Source organism: Atheta coriaria, unplaced genomic scaffold (genome assembly GCF_025399875.1).
Source record: "Atheta coriaria isolate IRGN ID8LTWV9N9 unplaced genomic scaffold, Caltech_Dcor_3.1 hic_scaffold_3_pilon, whole genome shotgun sequence".
NCBI lineage: Eukaryota > Metazoa > Arthropoda > Insecta > Coleoptera > Staphylinidae > Dalotia > Dalotia coriaria.
Window position 1 is genome coordinate 9,617,854 of NW_027045445.1, and position 24,647 is coordinate 9,642,500.

Consider the following 24,647-nt stretch of genomic DNA (forward strand, 5'->3'; position numbering starts at 1 on the left):
TCGTCGAAAATTGTTCATGTGTCATTTAGTAGGAGACGTTTATCAATATGTTAATAACATGATTTTACGCCGAAAAATATATTATTATGTATTGAGATTTTGTACTTACCTAATTTTTCAAGGAGTCCTTTAATAACAATGTGATTAAATTTATTTGTTTCTATGGTATAAGGCGAAATAAAAGTCACATTATGTCCTTTAATTGAAAGTCCTTCCGCGAGGCGAAGTGCAAGAATTGTATGACTGTATGAATCGACGGGAAATAACATTAATATGTTTGATGCGTTTGAAACATGAAGCGTCAATAGGAGAACAAATATTACATGTGCAGCCATTTTCCGATAGTTTTCAACTATGTCAAGTATTTATACGTTTTTATCATGTATTTGTTGTAAACATAAATACAAACAATGAAATATTTTAGGCGTAAAATTACAGTTACATATTTTATAACAAGTTTGAAAACAGGTAGGAAAGTAGGGTAAAATTACAAAAAAATGAATGATGTAACATTTAAATTGCTAAGTTGTTATTTATTAACATTTTCTACTACATAATGTTGATGTTTTTTATGTTTCTATTCATATTTGTTTATATTTTTTATTATTACTTTACTTATGGTTGTTTACTATTAATGAAGTTATTGAAGAATGAATTCTACATTCAGATTTATACTAGAATGCGTTATTAACGTTTTAAAATGTAATAATATTTATATTTCTGAAAGATTTTAATATGTTTCTTGCGAAGTTATTGTAGGCAACTCTGTATTCACCGAAGGTTTGGTAAGCTCTGTCATTGCCAGTGGCCATAAAAATGACCACAACGAGCTCGAAGGTAGCGCGCATAAACAACGCGATCTCACTATTTAGCAATTGTTTAAACGTTATTCCGATCGTGTTTACCTACGCGAGTGCGACATGTAAACATGGAGTTTATAACTTAGCGGGCGTTTTATAATTTATAAATAGATTTAGCTTCGTATCGACAAAACAAGCAAAATAACCTCAAATGTGCTTCACTATTAGTTTTCGAAAGAACATTCATCCAAATGAGAACGAAGAATTTTTTAATTGGCTTGCTAAGTTTAGTGGCGGTTAGCGTAGTGTTAATTATATTTGGTCAGCAGAAGCCGAAAGCAATACAGAACATCGTCTCGACGACGCATGAACAATTCAGGCATTTTAAGGTAAGAAATTCACAAATTACCAAAAAAACATGTTTAACATTTGTTTTGTTTTATTTATAGGTAACTTTGACAGAATCTGGCAGTAAGACATTGGCAGTAGATGAGAAGTACCTAAAGCTGTTGGGGTTGGCAGAGAAGAATACACCCATTTATCCACAAAATGTGTGGCATAACACTTCATTACCAGTTATAGTCACCTATGTGACTGAGGACAGGGAGAGTCAAGCCATTGGATTGATAAACAATGTTGCAAGGATTTTGCCAAATAACACAATATTAATTTACAATATAGGATTAGGAAATCATGGACTCAGAACAGTAAGTTACAATCATTTTTAATAAATAAATAATATTAAATTTTAAACAATTAAAATTTTAGTTGTTAAACTATTGCAACAGTAGCCACTGTCAAGTGATAACATTTGCCCTGAGTGATTATCCATCGCACGTCCAAGACGTGAATTTACACGCCTACAGACCGATAATAATTCAGGTAACTAGTTTTTTTTTGTTTACAAAAAGTGAAAGTTTATTATGGTTTTTGTTTTCGGTTTAGGATGCTTTACAACATACAGGAAGCGTGCTGTTTATGGAAGCTTCAAAGCGATTTCATCGACACGTGACCGCTGAGGCGTTGATGGAGCTGCGCGACACTGTCACGAAAGGCACGGCGATCATCGCCTGGCCGATGGAATCGAAGAACGCCGTCTCGACGTTGACGCACAAGAAGATGTTCGACTACTTCCACACCGACACGGACAACTTCTTGTTCCTTCCGATGGTATCGGCGGACGTGCTGCTCGTGGTGAACACGGGCGGTGTCCACGCCGATATCATGCTACCGTGGGTACAGTGCGCGCTGACACCCGACTGTATCGCCCCCATTGGCGCGCAGTCCGCCGGCTGCCGTTTTGACAAGAAGCCGCAGTATCGCTACTCTGGCTGCCACAGCTACGACACCTCGGCGCTGAACATCGTTCTCGGTATCAAGTTCAAGCTGGAGTACAGCAGGTATACTTATCAGTCGGAGGGTGTGTCGTTCGTGAGCGTGCCTCTGGAAATGGCGCAGCATGCGCTTATGGGGCTCGAGCTGAACACCACAACTGAAGGCGAGACGAAGCGGAGTTATTAATGATTTCAATTCCCAGTGCATCTAGGACCAAAAAAAGTTGTGATATCTCTTTTACGTTCAACCTGCGTTGCTCGTCTAACTTATTTATTTTTACTATACGCGCGTTTCTGTTCTTGTTTCTTTCGTAATGCATACGTTATTTTTACATTCATACGCATGATAAGGAAAAGACAATTTGTCATACAATATGTGCTCTGTGATCTATGTCGTATTGATATCCCGGATTCAATAAATTGCACAATGATTAAATAACATAAATACGATGATTGGTATTGCTCTACGAGATTCGTGTTCACTACAACTAACATTTCTGGTGTTGCGTGCAGACAGCTTTATAAGGCGTGTTCTAATGTACTTTGTAAATGTTTGCTAGATGGCGCTAGGATGCACATTTTAACTAAAAGTTTTGGTGCACGAAGTGGCGTGATCTCGCGCGACCCCGCGTTTTATCTCTTATCTCAGTGCACAACGTGCAGATATAAACAAACAACTTGCACGCTGTGTTTACCTGTGTTGACTTTTGTGTATGTCCCAATCTTACTATCAATTTGCAATCGCGTGCCGGTCAGTTTTCGTAGCAGTTTGTAGCCGGACTCTTATTGCTCGCGCACGTTTATTGCAACTTATATTCAACGTGCTACATTTGATTAAATTTGGCAAAGTATAGTCTGCACGCATCGTACGTCGCGATTTACTGTGATCGTATTCCTGTGTTATGTTTGTAAAACTGAAGTGCTTTCTGTGCCGGAAAGAAGTGTTGTGGTGCATCAGCCGTCGGATGAATTTCGGCATCTAATCACAGTTATTTTGCACTCTATTTTGGAACTAGTAAGTAACATAAATCATTTATATAAGTATTTAATGGCATTACAAATATATTTAATGTTAATGCAAAGAACAAAAAACATGCGGCGCCTGATTAAGTGAATCGATTTCACACAAATTTCTTTTCTATTCACATCGTCCTCTGTGTGTATTGTACCGAAGATGCAATACGTGTATCTTCGGTACAATTTAGAATATTGAATTATTTAAGCGACGCGGGTAATCATTTCTAAAATTTTATATATTATAAACTATTATTTAACAATTTTACGACTTTTTATTATTTATAAGTTTATAGAGATATTTATACATACTCAAAAATTAATTTGATTATTTGAGTTAAAATTTGATTATACGATACTCTCTTTCAAGGAATGTCGTCAAGATTGTTTTATGCAGTTTTTAATACACCCTGTGAAACTGGAATTTTAGCGCTTATCTCTGTTTGCATCCGTAGCTACATGCGTGCGCGCTCCGGACGCATGCCGCAGGCGCACGTTTCTTTCACTCGAGTCTAGTTGATCGCTATTTCTACGTAGTTGAACAGACGCGGACTGTACGCATCAAACGCGTATCGCCATTTTAATTCGGCAACAATCCTTTTCGTTTGCTAGTTATATACGGGTGTTATATTGTGCTGGGTTAATTATGGTTCTTCGGTACAGGACCGATGAGACTGGGGTAAATTCTCCGGAGCCCGGCTGATCGCTCTTAAATCGCAAACACAAAAAAATCAGCATAAAATTAACGATTGCCGGGATCCGCGGTGGTTCTCGACGGCCCTGCCTACTTGTGACCAAAATTAGACGACCGGCACGGTTGGACACAATTAGGAGATATTCGCAATTCAAAAAAAAAGCAAAAATTGCACTTTTGGTCTTTTTATCCCACGAAATTAAATTATTTTAAATTCTTATCCAATGCAGAATTTTCCAATTTTTCATAGCTTTCAATCCGTTGGTCGCTATCGCGTTTAGTTTGAAATATATGCACTATTATCGTTTATTGACTCGAATATGCCAAGAACGCCTCGTCTTCTGGGCACCGTATGAGGGTAGCGGTAGAAGTGACTCGTATTCAAGGCACCGTACATGGGCAGCGGTAGACGTGACTTGTGTTCCTGACACCGTATGAGGGTAGCGCTAGAAGTGACTCGTGTTCAGGGCACCGCACCAGGGCAGAGGTAGAAGTGACTCGTGTTCAGGGCACCGTACGTGGATGATTGTATAGCTGACTTCCATTTGCCCATTTTTTCTTATGAATTAAAATTTCATCTTTTATATATGGATTTTAATTAACTCATCTTATCGAAAATTTTCCGCAGATTAAGAATTTTAACTCTGTTCTTTTCTATCTCTTTTAGTTTACGAGATATTCGCAAATAAAATAAATCGTCAAAAATTGAAAAATTGCAATTTTCAGTCATGTTTTTAAACTTTTTACCCCATTAAATTAAATAATTTTCGTCTGATAGAGAATTTTCCAATCTTCAATAATCTACAATTTTCTGGCTGCTATCTCTTTTAGGTTGGAAGATATTCGCTGTCGAAAATCGTCGATAAAAACTATCAATTAATAATAATATCATAATAATTATAATAATATTATAATTAGATTCATTTATTTTGAATAAGTATATCCTATTGACTTATATATTTGAAGTTTTGAGGAGTTATTTGTAAAAATTGCTATTTGTTTAGATAGGGTGGTGCATGCGCACTCTCGTGTACGTGTGATACACGGACACGGCCACTTAGGTGCGTGACCACTCACTGATACATAGGCAATCGCTCACTGCCTCATATGTACGCCACACTTTTTGAAACGCTGGAGGTACAATAAAGTATCTCCAGACGGCGCAGCGATGCATATTTTAACTAAAAATATTCCTGCGAGTGAAAGTCAGCGTGCACAGTTGTGATACCGGCACTCATCTGTTCGCGCGACGAGTAATAAAACTGCGAATACTCGTGTTTCTCGTAGTATTCGATATATCGCGTTATATTTTTATTGAATTTAGTATTAATTATCGTATTTGGTAATTCGTTAAATATTTATCGCGCGTGTAATCTCCGGAATTCAGTATTTTGTGTGTTTATTATCTTACCGCGTGTGTTCGTGATCGGTTGCCGTCGGACGCCGGCTGGCCATGTGTGATTGTAAATAAAATTGTAGTTAATTTCGGACTTGTGTGAATCATTATTGTCTTCAGCAGAACTTGTCGAGGCAATGTGCTACCTGGTAAGAATACTCATTTAAAAAACTTTGGGTTCCGCTGGAATTTAATTCTACATTGTCTGAAATTGTGTATCTAATGTCTTGTTTCTTCTTTATTTCAGTATCTACTCACATTTGATTTGCGGTGTTCGATACACAGGTAAGTAACATTTTACTGTTTTCCTACAATTAGAAAATTGATATCTTAAACTTATTTTTGCGGAAATTTCTTTCAAGTACTCCGCAGAAAATTTGAAAATGGAAATTCAAACTTTTATTGCGGATACCTCCATAAAATGTCGTTCTGAACATTTTATGATAGTAAAATTTTACTCTAGGACCCAAAGAGTTTCCCTAATTTGACCAAATGTGAATATACTTTTCAGCAGAAAACTTATAGATGAAATTTATAGGTTTTTCTACTGAAGTGCAATAAAATTTTGTGGAAAATCGCAATAAATAGTTGGAATTGTTTATTGTTTAAACATAAACCAAAATAGACTAGAAACAATACATGTTCGAATTAAATTTCACTTAAATGTTAAATATAAAATAGGCCAATCTTTGAGCATAAGAAGTCATAATTTCATGATTTTAATTTTAAAGTTTTATTAATTTTAATAATATAAATTTCGGTACTACTACTCGTATCTGTATCAGTCATACTAGCATGAAAACAAAAATTATAAAATAGAATTGCATTGTTTATTTTTTGATTTATCGGCAAACGTGGGCATTCGGCACGAGAATTGCGTTTGTTTTGAACACAACTTTCACTTTCTTATCGCATTCGCCGCGTGGAATGCAACGCATGAGATTATCACAGTCTAGTTTAATTTAAATTGCGCCTATTGCAATTCGTGCACAAGGTCGCGTCCCGTCGACGCGCAGCCGACTTTGCGCATCTATTGCAATTCGCGCACAAGGTCGCGTGGCATCGACGCGCTGGCTTTGCGCATCTATTGTTTTTGCCTGCCGGGTTTATGCAGCAGGCACAGAGTCTTAGTGAACTATCGCATCCTTGCGTGCGCAGTTTCGGCAAGCGCTATCGATGGATTCAAGTCAGTTGCGGGCCGGTCGCTGGAGTATCTAGACGAGTTTCCCGCGACGCGTATCGTTTGATCGGACTTCTATTTTCTAAATTTGCATTTCGAATATGTTCGGTCATCAATCGACTTAGTTGTAACATGCATCTGCAGTGTTATGTTAGTGATTAATGGTGCGTTTATGTTCATAAAAGTTTTTTTTTGCTCGGTTTTGATGTTCATTTTTCAAATTACAAGATTGCTGCGGTTTTATTGTCGGTTACTGTGTGACTTTGTCGGTCAATCGGATACATATTCCTGCCATGTTTTTTCCGTCATTAGGAGATCCTTTCTTGCTTAAGTAAGTAACTTTTATCTGACCATTTCGAATGTTTGTTTTTCTCCGATGTGTGAATATAATATTATTTTATTGTATCATAAAGTATAAATTAAAGCAATATTTGCGATTTGATAGGCATTATTAAATGGCATGTAATTAAACAAACTTTATTTTTTCGATTTTTAACTTGTCAATTCATGAAATGCACTTATAATTAATGTTTGCACTTAAAAATACAGAACTGAACTTAAAAATAAATATTTGCACTTTGAAAAATGAATTCCACTTGAATAAAATGCTTTGCACTATGAAATTAATACTTTGCACTTATAAAACTTGCAGTATTAAGTACGTGCCGTACTCTTAGCCGGCCCCTTCTATCACCGACCACCCCTACCCCCCGACCGCCCCATAAATAATACCAAACAAGGTACCCTACCTAACCACCACAAATTATAAAGTTTCAATTTAAAAAGTTGATTCAAAGCAAATTTAAGGTTAAACCTGAATATATAAGTGCATTGTATTAAAATATAAGTTATACAATCTATAGTGCATAATATGAATTTCTTAGTGCAAAGTATGAAAACTTAAGTGCGGCTGTTCAAGTGGATTGTATTTTAACTAAAGTGCATTTAATATATCCCCTTATTAAATTGCTTGTGACTGGCATATTCATGCAATATCAATTTTGTTGCATATTTGGTAAAATGTATTTTAAATTTAAACCTGCCATTAGTAGATAGTCGGTTAGATGGCACTACGATGCACGTTTTTGCGTTAAATATTGCTTGTCGGTGGTAGTGAGTGCACACCGTGTCCGTGTGCGATCACGCGATTTCGCACAAGAGATAAGTTTGTTTACCTGCAGATATCACATCCTGCAGTTTATATTGGCATCGTTTAATCGTAATCACTATAGTAATATTATTTACTATTTGCGCGTTTATCGTCCGGCCGGTTTGTGATCGCGCTGAAAGTGTATATTACAACTCACAATAGTTGCTAGGTAAATCAAATAAATATCGCCCCCATATTGATTCATACATCTTTAGGATGACCCATCGTGCTGGTGTAAATTTTAACAAAACTACACATATGGTTTTTTTTCTCCGCTGTGTGAATATAATATTACAAAATAATATTGACGTGATAACGTCTTTAAAATCGTTTTTTTCAGTCGGGTGACATGTTCAAAAGAAACATTGTGTCACGAGGACCTCGAACTGAGATGGCCGATCGCTTATAACGAGAGAGAATTTTTGGCCGAAACGGACCGATCTCCATTTGATGACAAAGTCTCATCTCGAGCGCTGCCAGTCATTCCGTGAAACTTGTCACGCGGAATCCACCGATCGAGCGTAGGCAGTCATTCCGTGAAACTTGTCATAGCGTTCGAGTGAGTGGACCGATCTTCCGTCTCTCTCACTCTAGCGGCATACAAACGAATGGAGATTTTCTCGTGCGGTTAAGTTTTCGTTGAATGTTTAACAGTGAAAGAAAATGTGAAGTGCAAGTGAAGTGTTACAACAATTGCAACAAAAAAAACTTATATCACCAATAAGACGTTATCACGTAAACATCTCGATCGTAAACCTACTTTACAAACAACCATTTTGTTTTTGTTTTAACTTATATTTTCTTTCTTATTTACAGTACTTGCTGTGACTAGGAGTCCGATGAGTTCTGCATTGGTAAGTTTATAATTCAATTATATTTTTCGTTTTAATTTCTGCGTCGTACATTAGTAGTTTTTAAGTAGTTCCTTTTCACGTTCCACCGCGTGTTGCAAAGATACAAGAGAGTCGCGTTTCAATCTGCTTCTCTGAATCTCTTTTGTTTACGAGATATTCGCGATTGAATAAAATGGGCAAAAATAGAAAACTGTCACTTTTTAGCACTTTTAGTCGCATTTTTCGACCTTTTACTGAAGGAAATATAATTATTTTATTTTTATCCGATAGAGAATTTTCCAATCTTTCATAATTAGTAATTCGTGGGTTGCTATCTCTTTTAGTTTAAGAGATATTAATTATCAAAAATCGTCGAAAAAAAGTATCAAGCACCCCCCCTTGGCAATTTTTTCTTAAGAATTAAAATTTCATCTCTCAGATTTCCGCTTTATCTAGCCTATCTTATAGAGATATACGCATATATACGCAATAGTACTCGTTGCGCTCGGAATTGTACTTTCTTAATATTATAACACGCGAACGCGGTCTTAAACTAAGTTCGGATTGATTTTCCCAGATGCGGAATTTAATTCTTTATTTCCCGAATGTTCCGTATCGAATTTTATTGCGAGAAAATTCCGTAACGCGAGTTATAATGATAGTTGTGTGTATACGCATATACGCAATAGTACTCGTTGCGCTAGGAATTGTACTTTCTTAATATTATAACACGCGAACGCGGTCTTAAACTAAGTTCGGATTTATTTTCCCAGATGCGGAATTTAATTCTTTATTTCCCTGTATCGAATTTTATTGCGAGAAAATTCCGTAACGCGAGTTATAATGATAGTTGTGTGTATACGCATATACGCAATAGTACTCGTTGCGCTAGGAATTGTACTTTCTTAATATTATAACACGCGAACGCGGTCTTAAACTAAGTTCGGATTAATTTTCCCAGATGCGGAATTTAATTCTTTATTTCCCTGTATCGAATTTTATTGCGAGAAAATTCCGTAACGCGAGTTATAATGATAGTTGTGTGTATACGCATATACGCAATAGTACTCGTTGCGCTAGGAATTGTACTTTCTTAATATTATAACACGCGAACGCGGTCTTAAACTAAGTTCGGATTTATTTTCCCAGATGCGGAATTTAATTCTTTATTTCCTGTATCGAATTTTATTGCGAGAAAATTCCGTAACGCGAGTTATAATGATAGTTGTGTGTATACGCATATACGCAATAGTACTCGTTGCGCTAGGAATTGTACTTTCTTAATATTATAACACGCGAACGCGGTCTTAAACTAAGTTCGGATTTATTTTCCCAGATGCGGAATTTAATTCTTTATTTCCCTGTATCGAATTTTATTGCGAGAAAATTCCGTAACGCGAGTTATAATGATAGTTGTGTGTATACGCATATACGCAATAGTACTCGTTGCGCTAGGAATTGTACTTTCTTAATATTATAACACGCGAACGCGGTCTTAAACTAAGTTCGGATTTATTTTCCCAGATGCGGAATTTAATTCTTTATTTCCCTGTATCGAATTTTATTGCGAGAAAATTCCGTAACGCGAGTTATAATGATAGTTGTGTGTATACGCATATACGCAATAGTACTCGTTGCGCTAGGAATTGTACTTTCTTAATATTATAACACGCGAACGCGGTCTTAAACTAAGTTCGGATTTATTTTCCCAGATGCGGAATTTAATTCTTTATTTCCCTGTATCGAATTTTATTGCGAGAAAATTCCGTAACGCGAGTTATAATGATAGTTGTGTTACGCATATACGCAATAGTACCGCTAGGAATTGTACTTTCTTAATATTATAACACGCGAACGCGGTCTTAAACTAAGTTCGGATTTTTTTCCCAGATGCGAGAAAATTCCGTAACGCGAGTTATAATGATAGTTGTGTGTATACGCATATACGCAATAGTACTCGTTGCGCTAGGAATTGTACTTTCTTAATATTATAACACGCGAACGCGGTCTTAAACTAAGTTCGGATTTATTTTCCCAGATGCGGAATTTAATTCTTTATTTCCTGTATCGAATTTTATTGCGAGAAAATTCCGTAACGCGAGTTATAATGATAGTTGTGTGTATACGCATATACGCAATAGTACTCGTTGCGCTAGGAATTGTACTTTCTTAATATTATAACACGCGAACGCGGTCTTAAACTAAGTTCGGATTAATTTTCCCAGATGCGGAATTTAATTCTTTATTTCCCTGTATCGAATTTTATTGCGAGAAAATTCCGTAACGCGAGTTATAATGATAGTTGTGTGTATACGCATATACGCAATAGTACTCGTTGCGCTAGGAATTGTACTTTCTTAATATTATAACACGCGAACGCGGTCTTAAACTAAGTTCGGATTTATTTTCCCAGATGCGGAATTTAATTCTTTATTTCCCTGTATCGAATTTTATTGCGAGAAAATTCCGTAACGCGAGTTATAATGATAGTTGTGTGTATACGCATATACGCAATAGTACTCGTTGCGCTAGGAATTGTACTTTCTTAATATTATAACACGCGAACGCGGTCTTAAACTAAGTTCGGATTTATTTTCCCAGATGCGGAATTTAATTCTTTATTTCCCTGTATCGAATTTTATTGCGAGAAAATTCCGTAACGCGAGTTATAATGATAGTTGTGTGTATACGCATATACGCAATAGTACTCGTTGCGCTAGGAATTGTACTTTCTTAATATTATAACACGCGAACGCGGTCTTAAACTAAGTTCGGATTTTTTTCCCAGATGCGGAATTTAATTCTTTATTTCCCTGTATCGAATTTTATTGCGAGAAAATTCCGTAACGCGAGTTATAATGATAGTTGTGTGTATACGCATATACGCAATAGTACTCGTTGCGCTAGGAATTGTACTTTCTTAATATTATAACACGCGAACGCGGTCTTAAACTAAGTTCGGATTTATTTTCCCAGATGCGGAATTTAATTCTTTATTTCCTGTATCGAATTTTATTGCGAGAAAATTCCGTAACGCGAGTTATAATGATAGTTGTGTGTATACGCATATACGCAATAGTACTCGTTGCGCTAGGAATTGTACTTTCTTAATATTATAACACGCGAACGCGGTCTTAAACTAAGTTCGGATTAATTTTCCCAGATGCGGAATTTAATTCTTTATTTCCCTGTATCGAATTTTATTGCGAGAAAATTCCGTAACGCGAGTTATAATGATAGTTGTGTGTATACGCATATACGCAATAGTACTCGTTGCGCTAGGAATTGTACTTTCTTAATATTATAACACGCGAACGCGGTCTTAAACTAAGTTCGGATTTATTTTCCCAGATGCGGAATTTAATTCTTTATTTCCCTGTATCGAATTTTATTGCGAGAAAATTCCGTAACGCGAGTTATAATGATAGTTGTGTGTATACGCATATACGCAATAGTACTCGTTGCGCTAGGAATTGTACTTTCTTAATATTATAACACGCGAACGCGGTCTTAAACTAAGTTCGGATTTATTTTCCCAGATGCGGAATTTAATTCTTTATTTCCCTGTATCGAATTTTATTGCGAGAAAATTCCGTAACGCGAGTTATAATGATAGTTGTGTGTATACGCATATACGCAATAGTACTCGTTGCGCTAGGAATTGTACTTTCTTAATATTATAACACGCGAACGCGGTCTTAAACTAAGTTCGGATTTATTTTCCCAGATGCGGAATTTAATTCTTTATTTCCCTGTATCGAATTTTATTGCGAGAAAATTCCGTAACGCGAGTTATAATGATAGTTGTGTGTATACGCATATACGCAATAGTACTCGTTGCGCTAGGAATTGTACTTTCTTAATATTATAACACGCGAACGCGGTCTTAAACTAAGTTCGGATTTATTTTCCCAGATGCGGAATTTAATTCTTTATTTCCCTGTATCGAATTTTATTGCGAGAAAATTCCGTAACGCGAGTTATAATGATAGTTGTGTGTATACGCATATACGCAATAGTACTCGTTGCGCTAGGAATTGTACTTTCTTAATATTATAACACGCGAACGCGGTCTTAAACTAAGTTCGGATTAATTTTCCCAGATGCGGAATTTAATTCTTTATTTCCTGTATCGAATTTTATTGCGAGAAAATTCCGTAACGCGAGTTATAATGATAGTTGTGTGTATACGCATATACGCAATAGTACTCGTTGCGCTAGGAATTGTACTTTCTTAATATTATAACACGCGAACGCGGTCTTAAACTAAGTTCGGATTTATTTTCCCAGATGCGGAATTTAATTCTTTATTTCCCTGTATCGAATTTTATTGCGAGAAAATTCCGTAACGCGAGTTATAATGATAGTTGTGTGTATACGCATATACGCAATAGTACTCGTAGTTTCGTTAGGATAACTCGCGAACCGAATGCTGAAATTAACAACTGATGTAATGAATTAGGTATTATATTTTATTTTATTTTAGTGCACTTCAGAAATGTGCTATTTCAATTCTACACGCATATCGGGGTTTGTGTATAAACACGTTTTTATATCGCTATAAACGTGTGCAATGCTGCATCTCATGCTACGAACGTTCGACCGCTTCAGTCTGTTCTTACCTGCACGCGGCTCGGCATCATTCTTTCATTCATTCCGATTACATTACATTTTATTATTGATTAAAAATGAACATTTCTAACGGCACCTAATGACAACAGACATGTAGATTGTTTTGCTAAGGATGATTTACGCGTAAAATGATTATAAAACTGGTGTTTCCATGTGCGTGTCGGCTATTGGATTATTTCGATGTTGAGAATTGGAATTAGAAATATGTATCCTATTCGTAATTTTAAGTTAGTGTAATTAACGACTGTCCTTGGCAGGATATTCCGGGAAAATTGTGTTAAAATAGTACAGGTTCATTATCCCTCAAAACGAATATAAATAAGTGTGCACCATAGTGCGAGTTCTCACACACGTGTTGTTTTTTTGTTTCAGTACTTTCTATGATTACCTGATGCACTGGTGAGTTTGTAAACGTTATTACATAAGACTTTCATATTTATCTAAAATTTGCATGTAACGTCAATACCGTAAGAACACAAAATTGATGCGTGCCGCAAGATGCGACTTGGATCTACCCGCAGAGTATGGTCATGTCAATCATCGGTTTAATAACGTGAAATTTTCCTTGCTCGCATTTTTATTTTTATTTCATAAATCTGCCGGCTCTTTAACGTATTTTCGTAGTTTGGCAATTAATTATTGAGAGTAATATATTTGTAAAATATTTGTAATATATTTGTACAATGTAGCAATTTTCTTCTTGTATCACCCTATGTTCTACTTTACCTTGCGTTCTAGTGTAAAACTGACTAAATTTGTCGTTTCTGGGTCGTTTTCTACTTAAACTATGTATTTTATTTTTAAATTTAGGAATTTCCTGTTTGTATCACCCTGTATGTTTGTTTTTCTTGATTTCCTATTATAAGTTTTCTAAATTTGTATTCCCGACTATTTTCTTTTTTCTGTTATTGATTTTCTTTTTGTGGTGTAGTAATTTCCTTTTTGTAGCATCCTGTATATTTGTTTTCCTTGTTGTCCGTGAAAATTTAGCTTTAGCTGTTGTTCTTAGGTTTTTCTTTTTTGCAATTTGAATTTTCTATTTGTAACACCCTGTATATTTGTTTTCCTGCTTGTCGAGGAAAACGAGCGTTCGTAGTGTTTTGAGTTTTTTGTTTGCACTTAAAATTTTCTTTTTGTAACTCCCTGTATATTTGTTCCCATTTTCACTCACGTAGAAAGTGGTCTCTTTCCTAATTTCCTTATCTCTGTAGTACTTTGCGAAGTGCAAGCAAGTTGCAAGTTCTGTTTCAATATGACGACATGTATTCTGTTGACTTGTAAAATATGAATTTGTATTCTATTGTTAATAAATGAATAGTATGATATATTGACTTCTTTGATTTGTGTACCTCTTCTATCATTTCAGGAACAGGTCTCTGAGAGAATTCCCTCTCTCAGGGGATGATCCCCACTATAAAAATTGTTAAGGTATCCTGTGTGATTTGTGTCCTCCTTCTTTCATTTCAGCTACAGGTCAGAACTGGTAAGAATATTTTTAAGTGTCACCTCTCTTGAGTCGGCTTAAAACTTAGAAATATTTTTACAAGACCTTATAAGGATTGTCCTTATAAGGAGTTCCCTCTCTCTGGGGATGATCCCCCACCATAAAAATTGTTGATATGCCTGATAATTCCGGGGATGAAGCGCAGAGACATCGTAGCTGTAGGATGGGCCGGGAGCAATGGACGAACCGAAATAGTGGGCCTCCGGCGCTCTGGGAGATCGACCGTAGACTGTCTTATAACGACACGTGCCAAAAAATTTAAAAATCTGATCCTCCCCTGTTCTCTTTCTTCTATCTCCTCCTCTTCTCTACTCTACTCTCTGTTCTCTTCCTTCTATCTTCTCCTATTCTCTACTACTCATTCTTCTATTTCTCTGTTCCCCCGATCTCCTTTTACTTTCTTACTTCTCATGTTGCCTTCACTTATATTTCAATTTCTCTTATATTTCGTTGCAATTCATATATGCAACCCAAATTACACCAGATATTTTTATATTTGAGAAAAATGCCTTCTATACCTGAGATTCGATCCGTGTCTGCTAGCATGCCAGCAGGTGCACGTACCCACTCGACCACCGAGTGTTTTTATTATTTATATTTGATTCTTCTATTTATGTTTCTACTTTATTCAACTTTTTAAAAACAACAACACAAGCCTTAGCTATGCTGCACTCACATAAGCTTCATATGATATATGATTTAAGAAGAATATCCTGAAAACGACAATGAGGATATTACAAAAAAATATGAATGAGATTTTAATTGTAAATTGAGTTTTATTAACTATATTTAACAATACATTCTTCTTTCTTTTTTAATAAAGCGAACGTACGTACGATCCAAGGCATATCCTACATACCATCGAGCCACAACGCTCTCTTATGAAATGTTACACATAAAGCAGAATTGTTAGTTGAATTGATGTTACTACTCACTGTATAACTTTTGCACTAACAACTATGACACACGGAGAAAACGCGTGATTTATCCCTTCTAATTAACAATACCATAAATCCAAATGGAATCTGTAGCCCAACACAAGAGATCCGAAGGCCGGCGACTGATGGCTTACACACGCGCACCTTGTGTCTTAAGTCTCGAGTCGAGATAAATCTCTTGTTCAGTACTTGATAGCAATCGATGACTAAACAATTATAAAGCTCGCACCGTATTAAAATCGCCCGAAATACTAACAGTCGCGACGAACAGTGGCGGAGAAGAAAGAAAACACGTGCACACAGCACAACTGCGTACCACCGACTGACTAAACAGGAAAAAAACAACAGCCAATACGCCAGCGCAACATGTACTGACCAGTATAGCGAATTGTCACTTGAACCCGACGACACACGGCGACCGGTGCGGTACTGTTCAAATTTCAAATGGCAGTGCACAGCGTGCTGCGCAAGCCAAGATCGAACTGAAAGTAAAAACAAAGTTTGGAAAATTCTGCAGATCATATAAAGAACATGGATTGAACACAAAACTTAGAGTATTGCTCTCATATTCTAACTCACCTGTTGTTAATTCATCCTGGTATTTCTATCTCACTCACTTGAACAAAAAGTAATAAAACACAATCCATGTTATATATAACCCAAAAACTATTCGAAATGACTAAATGTAAACAAACAGTTTCAAGTTATCGATATAACAACGTACGAAACGTACAATTTATCTCACAATACACGTTCTACTGGTACGTTCTACTCCTACGACATTAGAATATAACGCCATGAAGAATTAAATTTTACTTCTTTAGGGACCTCGCTTTTATTACGCGGATGACGCGTTCATGTGTTAAACCCCAAAAACCAGCAAAATCAGTGTTTCAAAACACAAAAAGTAAATTTTTCTCGCTAAGTTATTCATAAAAGTTATGTATGAAAATGATAAAGAATTTAATTATTTACAATCTGATGCAAGAATGGTTCTGTTTAGATGTCGATTTCCGATGCAAAACACCTAAAACAAGCGAAAAGTAGTCCTTTGCAACACAAAAATGCAATTTTCGTCACTAATTCATGAGCTAATCACAAAACTCAGTTATGAAAACGATAAAGAAATTAAATACTTACAATCTGATGTAAGAATGGTCCTTCTACGGTGTCAGACTCAAGTGCAAAATCCCTAAAACCGGCAAAAATTAGTCCTTCGAACATAAAAATGCAATTTTGGGGGTCAATTTGTGAGATAATCACAAAAGTTATTTAGGAATATGATAAAGGAATTAATTACTTACAATCTGATCCAAGAATGGTCCTCCTACGATGTCAGACTCAGGTGCAAAATCCCTAAAACCATCAAAAATTAGTGTTTTAAACTTAAAAATGCAATTTTGGGGGTCAATTTGTGAGATAATCACAAAAGTTTCTTAGGAAAATGATAAAGAAATATAATACTTACAATCTGATGCAAGAATGGTCCTTCTACGATGTCAGACTCAGGTGCAAAATCCCAAAAACCATCAAAAATTAGTCTTTTAAACATAAAAATGCAATTTTGGGGGTCAATTTGTGAGATAATCGCAACAGTTATTTAGGAATATGATAAAGGAATATAATACTTACAATCTGATCTAAGAATGGTCCTCCTACGATGTCAGACTCAGGTGCAAAATCCCTAAAACCATCAAAAATTAGTCTTTTAAACATAAAAATGCAATTTTGGGGGTCAATTTGTGAGATAATCGCAACAGTTATTTAGGAATATGATAAAGGAATTAACTACTTACAATCTGATGCAAGAATGGTCCTTCTACGATATCAGACTCAGGTGCAAAATCCCTAAAACAAGCAAAAATTAACCCTTCAAACATAAAAATGCAATTTTGGCGGTCAATTTGTGAGATAATCACAAAAGTTATTTAGGAAAATGATAAAGAAATTTAATACCTACAATCTGATGCAAGAATGGTCCCTCTACGATGTCAGATTCAGGTGCAAAATCCCTAAAACAAGCAAAAATTAGTCCTTCGAACATAAAAATGCAATTTTGGGGTCAATTTGTGAGATAATCACAAAAGTTATTTAGGAATATGATAAAGGAATTAATTACTTACAATCTGATCCAAGAATGGTCCTCCTACGATGTCATACTCAGGTGCAAAATCCCTAAAACAAGCAAAAATTAGTCCTTCGAACATAAAAATGCAATTTTGGGGGTCAATTTGTGAGATAATCACAAAAGTTATTTAGGAATATGATAAAGGAATTAATTACTTACAATCTGATCCAAGAATGGTCCTCCTACGATGTCAGACTCAGGTGCAAAATCCCTAAAACCATCAAAAATTAGTGTTTTAAACATAAAAATGCAATTTTGGGGGTCAATTTGTGAGATAATCACAAAAGTTACTTAGGAAAATGATAAAGAAATATAATACTTACAATCTGATGCAAGAATGGTCCTTCTACGATGTCAGACTCAGGTGCAAAATCCCAAAAACAATCAAAAATTAGTCTTTTAAACATAAAAATGCAATTTTGGGGGTCAATTTGTGAGATAATCGCAACAGTTATTTAGGAATATGATAAAGGAATTAACCACTTACAATCTGATGCAAGAATGGTCCTTCTACCATGTCAGACTCAGGTGCAAAATCCCTAAAACCATCAAAAATTAGTGTTTTAAACATAAAAATGCAATTTTGGGGTCAATTTGTGAGATAATCACAAAAGTTACTTAGGAAAATGATAAAGAAATATAATACTTACAATCTGATGCAAGAATGGTCCTTCTACGATGTCAGACTCAGGTGCAAAATCCCTAAAACCATCAAAAATTAGTGTTTTAAACATAAAAATGCAATTTTGGGGGTCAATTTGTGAGATAATCACAAAAGTTACTTAGGAAAATGATAAAGAAATATAATACTTACAATCTGATGCAAGAATGGTCCTTCTACGATGTCAGACTCAGGTGCAAAATCCCTAAAACCATCAAAAATTAGTGTTTTAAACATAAAAATGCAATTTTGGGGGTCAATTTGTGAGATAATCACAAAAGTTACTTAGGAAAATGATAAAGAAATATAATACTTACAATCTGATGCAAGAATGGTCCTTCTACGATGTCAGACTCAGGTGCAAAATCCCTAAAACCATCAAAAATTAGTGTTTTAAACATAAAATGCAATTTTGGGGTCAATTTGTGAGATAATCACAAAAGTTACTTAGGAAAATGATAAAGAAATATAATACTTACAATCTGATGCAAGAATGGTCCTTCTACGATGTCAGACTCAGGTGCAAAATCCCTAAAACCATCAAAAATTAGTGTTTTAAACATAAAAATGCAATTTTGGGGGTCAATTTGTGAGATAATCACAAAAGTTACTTAGGAAAATGATAAAAAATATAATACTTACAATCTGATGCAAGAATGGTCCGTCTACGATGTCAGACTCAGGTGCAAAATCCCTAAAACCATCAAAAATTAGTCTTTTAAACATAAAAATGCAATTTTGGGGGTCAATTTGTGAGGGAATCACAAAAGTTACTTAGGAAAATGATAAAGAAATATAATACTTACAATCTGATCCAAGAATGGTCCTTCTACGATATCAGACTCAGGTGCAAAATTCCTAAAACCATCAAAAATTAGTGTTTTAAACATAAAAATGCAATTTTGGGGGTCAATTTGTGAGATAATCACAAAAGTTATTTAGGAATATGATAAAGGAATTAATTACTTACAATCTGATGCAAGAATGGTCCTTCTACGATATCAGACTCAGGTGCAAAATTCCTAAAACCATCAAAAATTAGTGTTTTAAACATAAAAATGCAATTTTGGGGGTCAATTTGTGAGATAATCACAAAAGTTATTTAGGAATATGATAAAGGAATTAATTACTTGCAATCTGATGCAAGAATGGTCCTTCTACGATGTCAGACTCAAGTGCAAAATCCAAAAAACCAGCAAAAATTAGTTCTTCAAACATAAAAATGCAATTTTGGGGGTCAATTTGTGAGATAATCACAAAAGTTATTTAGGAAAATAATAAAGAAATTAAATATTTACATTCTGATGCCAGAATGGTCCTTCTACAATGTCAGACGCAGGTGCAAAATCCTTAAAACTAGCAAAAATTTGTCCTCTGAACATAAAATTGCAATTTTGGGGGTCAATTTGTGAGACAATCACAAATGTTATTTAGGAACATGATAAAGAAATTAAATACTTACAATCTGATGCAAGTATGGTCCTTCTACGGTATCTGAGTCAAGTGTAAAATCCCTAAAACCAGCAAAAATTAGTCCTTCGAACATAAAACTGCAATTTTGGGCAGCGGCGTAGCGTGCCTTGTCGGGGCCCCGTATAAAATTTTTTTTGGAGGCCCTTATATGGAGGTAAAGGTTTTTCCTTATACACTTTGGGGCCCCCTGGCCCGGGGGCCCCGTATAATTGATACGGCAAATACGGCGGTAGCTACGCCCCTGATTTTGGGGGTCAATTTGTGAGATAATCACAGAGGACGATATGAATAGTAAAGAGATTTGTGTGAAGTCGGTTCACTTAGTCAGGCGCTGCATATTTCTTGATATTTGCATTAAAATTAAATATATTTGCAATGCCATTCAATACTTAAATAAATGATTTATGTTACTTACTAGTTCCAAAATAGAGTGCAAAATAACTGTGAATAGTCAAAAATGTCGAAATTTATCCGGCGGCTGACGCACCACAGCACTTCTTTCCGGCACAGAAAGCACTTCTGTTTTACAAACATACCACAGGTATACAATCACTGTAAATCGCGACGTACGGTGCGTGCAGACTATACTTTGTCAATTATTAATTAAATAAAATGTAGCACGTTGAATAAAAGTTGCAATAAACGTGCACGAGCAATAAGAGTCAGGCGACAAACTGGTACGAAAACTGGCCGGCTCGCAGATTGCAAATTGATAGTGAGATTGAGACATACACAAATGCCAACACAGGTAAACACAGCGTGCATGTTGTTTGTTTATGTCTGCACGTTGCGCACTGAGCTAAGAGATAAAGAGCAGGGTCGCGCGAGATCACGCCACTTTGTGCACAGAAACTTTTAGTTAAAATGTGCATCCTAGCGTCATCTAATAATCATTTAGAAAGTACAATAGTGTTCGCATGCGTTCGCACTCAAAATGAATAAATAAACAAATAGTGGATAAATCAGAATATACCTACTATATTTTCAAAAATATAGGCTTTTAACAACAATTTTTTTGTAAATTATCTTTCAATGATTAAATATATATCACACAGGATTAAAATAGCAGTTTTTAAATGACAAGTTTTCATAGGAAGTCAATTGCCGTTTGGAACCTAATTTTTCCTTAACGCTTTCTCCCACTTTCTTAAGCATATCTTCTAAATGAGTATCACACGCATGGTTCATAAAAACGTTGCAAATCTCTCTAATGAAGTATGAACCCAACTCGACATTTCGGTAAGATACGAAACCTAAAACACAAACCAAGATCAAAATATGTCTTAAATATTTTGAGATATTTTTTACTTGCCTGGCATAGTTGCATAAGCCAACAGCATGTCACCACAATTAAGGGGTCTCATTGGCTGGGCATCGTGCTCAACCAACTGGTCTTCACCCCGGCAACATTGAAATATAAATATTTTTGGTTTCCCGTATAAACTGGGGCAGTTGTCTTTCGAAAAATATGAAATTATATCGAAAATCGTAACTGTTTCGTTGTCAATACCGGTAATTTCCGTCTGTGTGTCCATGGTTCCCGTCCCATGACTCATGATTGCAATAACACACATATCAACTTTATCCAGTCCGGGACTCTTTGCAAAACCTTCTAGACAACTTTTCATTTCACTAGCTTTCAAATTGTCCTTTGTCTTTGGATCAAGATTTAAAGCTTTGAAAAGATTCAACAAATTTTTGCCATCGTAATCGGCACCACTTCGAGGTTGTGATTTGAATTTGATGTTGTTGATGATCAAAGACTTACCCCGTCTAGGCCCGATTGTATTATACATAGGAATGCCGCCTTTAATTTCTTTAATTAATTGTGGCTTTTTCTTTATTCTAATGTCAATAATTGATGGCTCATTTAGGTCGTATTGCATTCGGGGCGTTGCCCGGCTGGTTTCCAATGTTGGAGTTGACAAGGTCCTCAATCTTGATACCGGTGATGAATATTGTCCTAAAGGACCTCTAACAGCGGGGGTATATGATGGTATAGCTGGCCTTGAAGGTTGTGAATTAGTCGGGAAACCCGAAACCGTGCCTGAATGTCCAGCCCGCCATGTTGGATTGTCAAATTGAAACACTGAACCAATATTGCTTGCTGGTGAAATGGTATTACTAGCAAATCGTGGAGAAACTGATTGAACAGATCTTTGAACATCGCCTTGTAGTTGGGTCGATGCGAGAGAGCTAGAATAGCTACCAAATAATCATATTTACTAAATGAGTCACTCTATGTTTGCCAGACAAATGCTACGTTGTGCAATGTATTTACCTATGCTGCGTAGTTATCGTGCGCTGGAAACTAGTGGCAGTATTATTTTGAGAAAATCCATGTTTAGTGTTGGTCACTTGGGTGCTCGTTTTCTTGCTTTGTTTGTTTTGTGCCTTCTTTTCCTCTTTGCTTTGCGAGGAGCCCATGACGACAAACTGCTAAGGCAAATTTGCCAGCCTCTAAATTATTTATGAGCCTCCAGTTATCATGTCATAGATAAGTCATATCAATATTTTTATCTTTGAAGCTTTATCAAAAGATAGCAGCAACACTCCGTTAATTCCAGAACCGTTAATTCTGGTTTGAATTTCCAAATCATTACAATGGATAGAATCTTTATTCATATTTAACTATACAAAAATATCAAAAAATTGTATATAATAGGTATCAGTCACCGGAAAAGGAAAAAAATCCTAAATTTATCAATAGTAAATTTAAATTGATTTAGTCAGTTGTTTCCATAGAAATATAATAAATTCAATTACTTTGGATTTAAATAACAATTCTGAAACGATTTGTTCTCATACGATGTGTGCTGCTGAATAGTTCTATTTTTAAGATTATTTTCTATTATTTTAAACATATCTTCTAGATGCAAGTCGCAAGCATGCCTCATAAAAACATTACATATCTCCCGAATGTAATATGAACCCAACTCCAAATTTCTACCAGACGGAAATCCTACAAAAGTAAGCAGTGTTAGTTTTTATTCTTAATTTCTAGATGCATTGTATCACCAGGCATAGTTGAATATGCAATTAGCATATCTCCGAGGTGCGGCGGGGGCGTTGGTGGTCGGGCATCAAATTCGATTCCTTTGTTGTCCGCAGAATCTCGAGAGCATTGAAAGATGAAAACTTTTGGTTTTCCCGCCAACTTTTTACAACGATTTGAAGCAAAATGCGAGATAATGTCATGGACTTTGATGAGCCCCTCATCAACCCCGTAAATCTCAGTCATGTCGTTAACACTCCCTTTTCCGTAACTCATTATCACAATAAAGCATATATCTACTTTGTCCAATTCTGAATTATTTGAAAAATGCTGCAAAGTTTTAGATATTTGGCCCGCTGTTAAATTGTTCTTTTCTTTAGGATTAAGATCTAAGGCTTTTAACAAATTGAACATGTTCGTACTATCGTTATGTGCCCCATCTCTAGTATGTTTGTGTTTAAACTTGATGTTGTTTATGATTAGAGACTTGCCTCTTATTTTACCATTCGTTCGGTACATGGGAATATGACTCTCCTCTGGTATAAAAAGTTTGGTGCCCTTCTTAATTAAAATTGGAATATGAGGTGTGTCAGCAGTAGTTGGAACACGATCCGTATTATCGGCCTGAAGCATCAATCCAAGTGGTCCCCGAATACTTTGAGTTTTGTATTGCCTAAATGTTTGTATCGGTGGTGTCGGTGGTACCGATGGTAACATCTGTTGGGTATCATCATCAGACTCGAACTTGTATCATTGTTATGAACTGCAATTGTATTTGTTGTAATTTCCCTGAATGTCTCTGCCGGGAAACTAGGTGCATTAACCTGTGTAGATGGCTGAAAGCTAAGCCCACTTAAAACTATTATGTTGATTTATTTATTAATTTAGACATACTTAGAAGATGGAGAATTTATTTCCTGGTATGCTTGGTTCTTTGCTTTTTGGCACGTTTTTGTTTTTCCGAATATTCCGCCCATTGTGTCAAAGGTAACACACATACATGAGTTTACAAAATTGTCAAATCGTTATCTAGCTGATATCAAAAGATAACGCACTTACGCTTGTTGCTAAGAGCGTAATGCATCAAATATAATAAAACATATATTAACAAACTAGGCTACTCAAGTAGCTTGAAAATAACATTTCTTAAAATACAAATTGTCGTAATGAGTGTGCTGGGTACTTCGGTCATGATTATAGACTACTTGTTCCACATTCTGAATCATACTTTCTAAGTCTTTTTCGTACACTTCGTCCATAAAAACTTTGCACATCGCCTGGATATAATATGAAGACATTGTTTGTTTCTGCATCTTTCCTGTAAACAAATTCTCATTATGTTAAGATGATGTTCTAATTATTTTAGCGTAAATTCATACCTGTTAATACAGCATTTGCAATAAACATATCCCTCAATGACAATTTCATTGTGTAATCAGTCTGGACTTGTGACTCATCATAGTAATGTCCGTGAAACAAAAAAACTTTTGGTTTGCCCTTGAGCTGGGGGCATTGCTCATCACTGAGACGTTCGATAATATCAACGATTGGCAAAAATTTACTATCGGTTCCGGAAATCTCAGCCAATTTGTTATGATCAGCTGTGCATTTTACATCCCCAATTATCACAATAACGCACATGTCAACATCTTTAGCTTTGCAATTTTTCGCAAATGAATCAATACTTTGGACAATTTCGTTTGCCTTTAAATTGTTTACAATCTTCGTTTTAAACTTGATTGCTTTGAGTAATTGTGATACATTTTTAACGTCTACAGTTGCCCCCTTCCTAGACTCGGCGTTCGAGTTGTTCAAAATCAGGGCCGTGCCCTTTGTGCGTCCAGCACAGGGGTAATTCGTTGGAGTACCATCGGTTGGCCTTCGTTCACTGCTGATTTTAATTTTAATGCTTTGT

General features: G+C 35.8%; 2 protein-coding genes and 2 long non-coding RNA genes across 9 annotated transcripts in view; 2 read left to right on the forward strand and 2 right to left on the reverse strand.

Moving 5' to 3' along the window:
* The first annotated feature begins 784 nt into the window (after positions 1 to 784).
* Positions 785 to 2,579, forward strand: LOC135803982 (uncharacterized). Its single transcript, XM_065317737.1, has 4 exons — positions 785 to 1,189; positions 1,250 to 1,507; positions 1,569 to 1,682; positions 1,746 to 2,579. Exons 1-4 carry the CDS (start codon positions 1,052 to 1,054, stop codon positions 2,319 to 2,321), a joined length of 1,086 nt encoding a protein of 361 aa, XP_065173809.1. The 5' UTR covers positions 785 to 1,051; the 3' UTR covers positions 2,322 to 2,579.
* Positions 2,580 to 5,096: 2,517 nt separating this feature from the next.
* LOC135803985 (uncharacterized) overlaps positions 5,097 to 24,647 on the forward strand; it is a 131,322-nt gene continuing 111,771 nt past the window's right edge. Inside the window, exons 1-3 of one of the 3 annotated variants that reach the window (XR_010550943.1) lie at positions 5,097 to 5,387; positions 5,486 to 5,523; positions 8,385 to 8,422. This is a non-coding gene — a long non-coding RNA (uncharacterized lncRNA). Of the gene's footprint in view, positions 5,388 to 5,485; positions 5,524 to 6,363; positions 6,750 to 7,472; positions 7,738 to 8,384; positions 8,423 to 24,647 lie in introns of those variants that run through there. The other 2 variants (XR_010550944.1, XR_010550942.1) reach the window with 2 other exon arrangements.
* LOC135803870 (uncharacterized) lies at positions 16,180 to 20,399 on the reverse strand. 3 transcript variants are annotated; one of them, XR_010550901.1, is made up of 19 exons: positions 20,153 to 20,399; positions 19,727 to 19,778; positions 19,235 to 19,286; positions 19,071 to 19,122; positions 18,907 to 18,958; positions 18,744 to 18,795; positions 18,582 to 18,633; positions 18,418 to 18,469; positions 18,254 to 18,305; positions 18,091 to 18,142; positions 17,763 to 17,814; positions 17,599 to 17,650; positions 17,436 to 17,487; positions 17,272 to 17,323; positions 17,108 to 17,159; positions 16,944 to 17,016; positions 16,780 to 16,831; positions 16,616 to 16,667; positions 16,180 to 16,502 (listed from the first exon to the last, which is right to left on the reverse strand). It is a non-coding gene; the product is annotated as an uncharacterized lncRNA (long non-coding RNA). The 3 variants fall into 3 exon arrangements; XR_010550899.1 differs by lacking the exon at positions 19,071 to 19,122; XR_010550900.1 differs by lacking the exons at positions 16,780 to 16,831; positions 19,071 to 19,122.
* Positions 20,696 to 23,714, reverse strand: LOC135789553 (caspase-2-like). 2 transcript variants are annotated; one of them, XM_065299444.1, is made up of 6 exons: positions 23,627 to 23,714; positions 22,756 to 23,575; positions 22,019 to 22,699; positions 21,724 to 21,942; positions 21,050 to 21,687; positions 20,696 to 20,990 (listed from the first exon to the last, which is right to left on the reverse strand). In XM_065299444.1, exons 3-6 carry the CDS (start codon positions 22,162 to 22,164, stop codon positions 20,785 to 20,787), a joined length of 1,209 nt encoding a protein of 402 aa, XP_065155516.1. In that variant the 5' UTR covers positions 22,165 to 22,699; positions 22,756 to 23,575; positions 23,627 to 23,714; the 3' UTR covers positions 20,696 to 20,784. The 2 variants fall into 2 exon arrangements, with proteins under 2 accessions (XP_065155516.1, XP_065155515.1); XM_065299443.1 differs by having other exon boundaries at positions 21,050 to 21,942; positions 23,627 to 23,704.

What these genes read in the sequence shown, in the direction of transcription:
- LOC135803982 (XM_065317737.1), top strand. Translation starts at nt 1,052, where the DNA reads ATGAGAACGAAGAATTTTTTAATTGGCTTGCTAAGTTTAGTGGCGGTT. An exon ending in GAAATCATGGACTCAGAACA is followed by an intron (nt 1,508 to 1,568) that starts GTAAGTTACAAT and finishes TTAAAATTTTAG; the next exon opens with TTGTTAAACTATTGCAACAG. An exon ending in ACAGACCGATAATAATTCAG is followed by an intron (nt 1,683 to 1,745) that starts GTAACTAGTTTT and finishes TTTTCGGTTTAG; the next exon opens with GATGCTTTACAACATACAGG.
- LOC135789553 (XM_065299443.1), bottom strand. Translation starts at nt 22,164, where the DNA reads ATGGGCTCCTCGCAAAGCAAAGAGGAAAAGAAGGCACAAAACAAACAA. An exon ending in ACGATAACTACGCAGCATAG is followed by an intron (nt 21,943 to 22,018) that starts GTAAATACATTG and finishes ATTATTTGGTAG; the next exon opens with CTATTCTAGCTCTCTCGCAT. An exon ending in GGCTTATGCAACTATGCCAG is followed by an intron (nt 20,991 to 21,049) that starts GCAAGTAAAAAA and finishes TTTGTGTTTTAG; the next exon opens with GTTTCGTATCTTACCGAAAT.